The 5860-nt window shown below is 31.1% G+C and overlaps 2 protein-coding genes across 2 annotated transcripts; one reads left to right on the plus strand and one right to left on the minus strand.

Annotated features, from left to right (window-relative positions):
- Positions 1 to 2210: 2210 nt before the first annotated feature.
- On the plus strand, positions 2211 to 4774 carry LOC111042767. Its single transcript, XM_022327468.1, has 2 exons — positions 2211 to 2862; positions 3951 to 4774. Exons 1-2 carry the CDS (start codon positions 2518 to 2520, stop codon positions 4725 to 4727), a joined length of 1122 nt encoding a protein of 373 aa, XP_022183160.1. The 5' UTR covers positions 2211 to 2517; the 3' UTR covers positions 4728 to 4774.
- Positions 2775 to 5588, minus strand: LOC111042766 (protein ANTAGONIST OF LIKE HETEROCHROMATIN PROTEIN 1-like). The gene is made up of 3 exons (XM_022327467.1): positions 5415 to 5588; positions 5015 to 5327; positions 2775 to 3833 (listed from the first exon to the last, which is right to left on the minus strand). The coding sequence occupies exons 1-3, from the start codon at positions 5558 to 5560 to the stop codon at positions 3012 to 3014; spliced, it is 1281 nt and encodes a 426-aa protein (XP_022183159.1). The 5' UTR covers positions 5561 to 5588; the 3' UTR covers positions 2775 to 3011.
- Positions 5589 to 5860: the final 272 nt, after the last annotated feature.

A 5860-nucleotide genomic window follows, 5' to 3' on the forward strand; every position in this document is an offset into this window, starting at 1 on the left:
GTTGATTAAAAGTTCAATTAATGTAATTAAAATAGTTAGATTTATTGAAAATACTTTAATTCAATTTACTTTAGGTCTTAGTACATTAAATATACCAGGTTTAAGTAACAAAATTATTCTTGCTGTAAAAAATCATGTATATAGTAGTAATATTTTTAAAGATCTAAATTGTGACAATGATGGTTTTTTAGAAAACCATAGATTAAATTTGGTAACCTTAATTTCTAAACAATATTTAAAAATTAGATTACATCACTTGTCTAATTTAAAAACAATTTGTAATGTCAGTAAACGACGTTTACTTACTAAATTAATTATTTTTAATCACCAGTAGTTACTTATTAAACTCTTATATTGCTTGTAAACTTGTATTATTTTATTACCTTATTTTATCGCTATATATTAAAATTTAACACAATATCAAAATTGTATGAATCTTGTTGAAAATCATAAAATCGATTTCATTGATAAATCAAACCTACGTGAATAATACCTACTTTTTTACTTTAAAACGTGTTGAAAAATTCTAAATAAAATAAAACTAATGGTACTTTATTCAAGTACGATTACCATTTACCAAGTTGAAAAAAGTTACCAACTTGTGTAGATTAGCAAAATTAAAACATTTTATTTATTAGTATTTTGTATTATAATAATATAGTGAATATGACTTTTTTGCCAACCAACAAAATGGCGGATGTGTGATAAGCGCCCAACAGCTGGGCTTCACCGCTAGCAATGTTAAATTCTCCGAGTACCTTATCTATAGTATAGAAGTCTGTGACATAAATACACAATACTCGTAAATATCTTTTCAATGTTTAATAATAGTACGTGATACGAAAAATTGCCGGTTACCCCCGCCACCCGCCTGGTTAAAACGGCCGTTAGCCATAGGTTCTCTTGTGTGTGTATTATTTTAGGATATATTCTTGAGAATATTATTTTTAAAGTAAATAATTTTCCCCACTCGTTATCTTATTGCATTTATTATTTCTTCAAATCAATGAACGTGATGTCGTGATAATTACGGTCTACGAAATTAAATTACACAATATTGTCATTTGTCTTAGTCTTTACTCTTTAGTTGAACGAGTACGTTAGTCGGTGAATATATTCATATATTATTTACATTAATACATTATTAATTTTATAATAAAAATGGATAAGTTTTTGGTACATCCAACCGCCAGTTCGAGTAAACGGAAATTAATCCAGTCTGATTGTGAACCCGATGATTCCGATGATCAAAATATAATTAAGATTAACACAGAAGAACCAATTGAAAACAACAATACATGTTACCTTTTTGATGGGAAACATTTTAAAATTATAAAAAGTAATAACGATACAGATAAAAAAATGTCTGCACAATGTCAATTATGTCAAAAAATAATTCAAGGGCAAAAAGGTTCCACAGGAAATTTTCTTAGTCACATTAACCCTTAACTTGGCAAGCATCAAAATATTGGAATGAAAATTTGAAAGTAGATATTTTTAAACTAATTTGGGGTCGCTGAATTCAAATATGTTATCAAAAAAAATTTTGGACTTGAAAGTTCAAAGTTACCAATTGTATCTTAAAAGATACATTGCCAGAAACCGATATTGTAGTTCCTGTATCTTTAAGGATACATTGCCAAGATAAGGTCATTATTTTCATGTATACGTATATACCAAATAAATCAATATTTCAATTCGATTTTTCTAATTTTATTATTTTAAATTTAAATTTATAGTTTTTTTTCATCTTGATTAGTACTAGAAATAATCTATTTCTTATAATATTATTTAAAATAGATTTGAAATATTTTTATAGTTTCAATTAATAATTAAAAACTGGTGATTGAGACCATTATGGAATCGATTTATTGTGTTAAAAAATTATTCAGTTCATCCTTCTGGTTTCGACTTAATATTATAAACATTTTTGTAATATTTAAAACAATATATAAATTTAAAATTTATATTCAAATTGTCCATGTCCTCTGGAAACTTTATATATATAGTTATAAGTAATAATAATACAATTTAAAAAATATTTTAAAAATAACAAAATTAATCAAAATAAAATAACTTTTAACAGAAAATGATAAACATAATGAAAAAAACTTAATATTATAATACTACGTATTTAACTTATTTTTGTTTATGAAATATTTTAAAACAATTTCTTGTTGATGTGATGCATAGTCTTGAATCACACTTGTCATGCTAGCTCCACACTCTCGCCGAGGCGAAGCGAGGCAGCGCGAGCACGAGAGTGTAGTCGGTTCACTCGTGTCGTCTTGTCTCGCCTCGCCTCGCCTCGTACGCGCTCCGTTCGGTGTCGGTATTTTGGTCACGAGTCAAAGGACACGCGGCACGAGGCGAGGAGCACCAACTACACTCTCGAATAGTCTCGCGCGCGCGCCTTGCAACCACGTGCTTTTCATAACCGTGCTTGCAACTTGTCAGCTAGTCAGTGTAACTAACTATTATTTTTTTTGGATATTTGAATAATATTTTATTTTAAAAATGTGCGACTGGACAAACGAACTATCAATAAAATTTATGGAGAATTATCAATCTCAACCCGTTTTATGGGACCCAAAGCTCCGGGGTCATAAAGATAAGGCAAAAACAAATGATGCCTGGACCAAAATCAGTAAAGAGTTAAATAATATACCGATTGAAGAGCTGAAGAATAAAAAAAATTCAATAATGGCAACATTTCGCGGACATTTAAGAAAAAAAAAGGCGTCCATTAGATCAGGAGCTGGACAAAATGAGGTTTATCAGCCAATATGGTTTTTATTCAACCAGATCGAGAGTTTTTTAGGGAATATTAATGATTGTAACGCTACGATTAATACTGAACAGGTACGTACATTAAATAACCTAACCTAACCTAACGACTTAAATTTAAAAAGAGATAAAATTAGTTTTTTAATTAATTTTTTTTATTATAAATGTTTGATAATTACAAAATGAAGTATTTTAGTTTTAAATTAATTAAAATTATTTTGAAGTTAGTCTACTCTGTTGACTTGACCATGGTACTGCCTGTTATTAAAAAAATATGTTGTGAATTCTTCTCTTATCTGGTTTGCGCTCATTGATGATCTTCGCGGTATTTGATTTAAAGGCCTTAATGCACAATTTCCAACAACTTCGTTTCTCCATGAACCTGGTTGAATTATAGAACCAAAATTATCACATGAGTCTATCGTTCCCGGAGGAGTATATATTGATGCTGAAGTTTCGCTTCTTCTCAAAAAATTATGCAACAGTATACATGTCATGGTAATAATTGAAACTTTTTCTGGGGCTAATGAAATTGGTTTTTTAAAAATTCTGTATCTTGCCGCTAATATTCCAAACACATTTTCTACCACAACTCGGGAGCCTGATAATGTTTGGTTGAAAATACGTTGTGGTGATCCGGGTGTATGATTTCCAGGATATGGTTTCATTAGGTTCGTATCAAGAGCAAATGCTCCATCCCCTAAAAAAACGTATGGAGTGTCTTTATTTGAACCAGGTAGGGGTGATGGCATCGGTAAATTAAGGCTATCTGAACTCATTTTTTGCCACAACGATGAATTTCTAAATACACCGCCATCACTAATTCGCCCTTGACTTCCAATGTCTGCATACATGAAACGATAGTCACTACTGACCAATGCCATCAAAACAATACTAAAGGAGTTTTTATAATTATAGTGGTCCGATCCAGTATGGGCTGGGCTTTGTATAACGATATGCTTCCCATCTATCGCTCCAATACAATGGGGAAATTTTGTTCTAAACCCATTTTCTACCGCTAACCACTCTTCAGGAGAAGACGGCAACTGAAAACAAAATTTAACTGAGTTTCACGGTTCAAAATATTTCACTTATGTTTAAGCTATTTATAGGCATTCGAAATATTCTATATTTTGAAATATTTATTTTAATTTTAATGTTAGGAGTATAATTCAGGAATTATCCGTGAGATTGGAGAAAATGAAAATAGTAATGGTAATGAAACAACCTTATCAAACACCCTCAATCATGAAAACCTAATAGAAAAGCAAACCATAAGAGAAAACCAAACCTCGTCCAAACCTCGACGACGAGGTACTTCTATCGAGTTAGATGAAGCTGGAAAACAGATGAAACGGGCATTTAGTACATTAGAAAATTGTATCAATAATAGAAAAGAGGAGGACGAGTACGATTATTATGCAAAGATACTAGCAAAAAAAATACGTAAGCTACCAGAAAACGAACGTGAAGTATTCATGTATGAAGTTGATGGACTGTATATTGATTTCTTACGTCGTTCAAACAATCAATCATCAACTTCACGCTCCACAACACCAATATTTGGAAAAAATATTCAAAGCCGACCACCACCTTCATGCACCTCAACACCAATACTTGGAACAAGTATTCAAAGCCGACCACCATCTTCACTTGCTTCTTATTCTGAACCTGAAATTATAATTTCAAGTTATCCGCAAAGTGCTGAGTACTCTATTTCCAATCCTTCTTCACCTGCAGTAGTACAGCATAGAACATATTCCAATCCTTCTTCACCTGCAGTAATACAGCATAAAACATATTCTAATCCTCAGTACTCTAATCCTCTCTATTCAGAACAACTGTCCAGCCCTAGTCATGTAACTGATATAAATCTACCAACTAACTCAAACATAATAAGTCAAGCATTTTACATTGCTCATGAAGATGAAGAATATTGATTTATTAAAATGTTATTTGTTTTTTTAAAAGATACAAGTTATTTCGTTTTTTAATTATATACACAAAAAAGTTGTTTTGTTTTTTAATAAGATGTTATTTTTTTTAAAGATACAAGTTATTTCGTTTTTTAATTATATACACAAAAAAGTTGTTTTGTTTTTTAATAAAGTATAAAAAAGTTATGATTAATTTTTATTTTAAGTGATTGTTTTAAATAAATAATGTTCTCGTTATATATTATTGACTAGTTTAATTTTATTTATTTATTATTAGGAAACAATTTTACCTTTATTTCATCTTTCAGGAGGTCGTTAATTGCATTACAAACTTCAGGCACGATCTGTGAAATTAGTTGACTAGACACTTTGAATAAAAAATGCAAGCTTTTATAGCTATCTCCAGTAGCTAAGAATCTTAAAGTGATAGCAAGTCTTGTTTTGGCAGGTATCGCTTCTCTGAATTGAGTGTCGTTTTTGGATATTAAAGGTGATATTTTGTCTAATATATATTCAAAGTCCGATGAGGACATTCGTATAAAATTTTCAAATTCACCTGATGGTTCAAAAAGCAACTCTGTAAATACACGATCCATAGTTGGTCTGAAAAACAGCCGTAAATGTTAATATGTATATAATATAATGTTGTACATGTCGATAATTATCAACTTTAAAGTTTAATGTACTTACTTTGTTCTGTTTCGGTGTATTTTAGTCATCCACCATCTCCTTTTTTTCCAAGGTTTTTTAATTATTTTTTTATCATAAATATTAATATAATTATAAAATGCAAAGGCGCACAATGCTGCTGCAGCACTTGCTTCAACCACGTCCATTCTGCACGGCCAGGTACGAACAATTGAATAAAACGAGAATGTAGATGGTTGACTCGCGTCGATTCGGCGAGTGTATAGAGCTAGCGCCTCGCTTCACCTCGCCTCGTTCAACCTCGCGACGAGGCGAGCTCGCGAGAGTGTGGAGGAAGCATCACACCGACAATAGGCATATGGTCATAACGGTCAAGTCTAACGTCATCTATTGGTCGTGGTGCAATTTTTTTTTTTATCTTTATATTTTCTGATATACACATTTCTTTCGATTTTCTCCCAACTTTCGGCTTGTTTTTAGAAGACAGA

The sequence above is a fragment of the Myzus persicae genome, unplaced genomic scaffold, assembly GCF_001856785.1.
Source record: "Myzus persicae strain clone G006 unplaced genomic scaffold, MPER_G0061.0, whole genome shotgun sequence".
Classification (NCBI taxonomy): Eukaryota; Metazoa; Arthropoda; class Insecta; order Hemiptera; family Aphididae; genus Myzus; species Myzus persicae.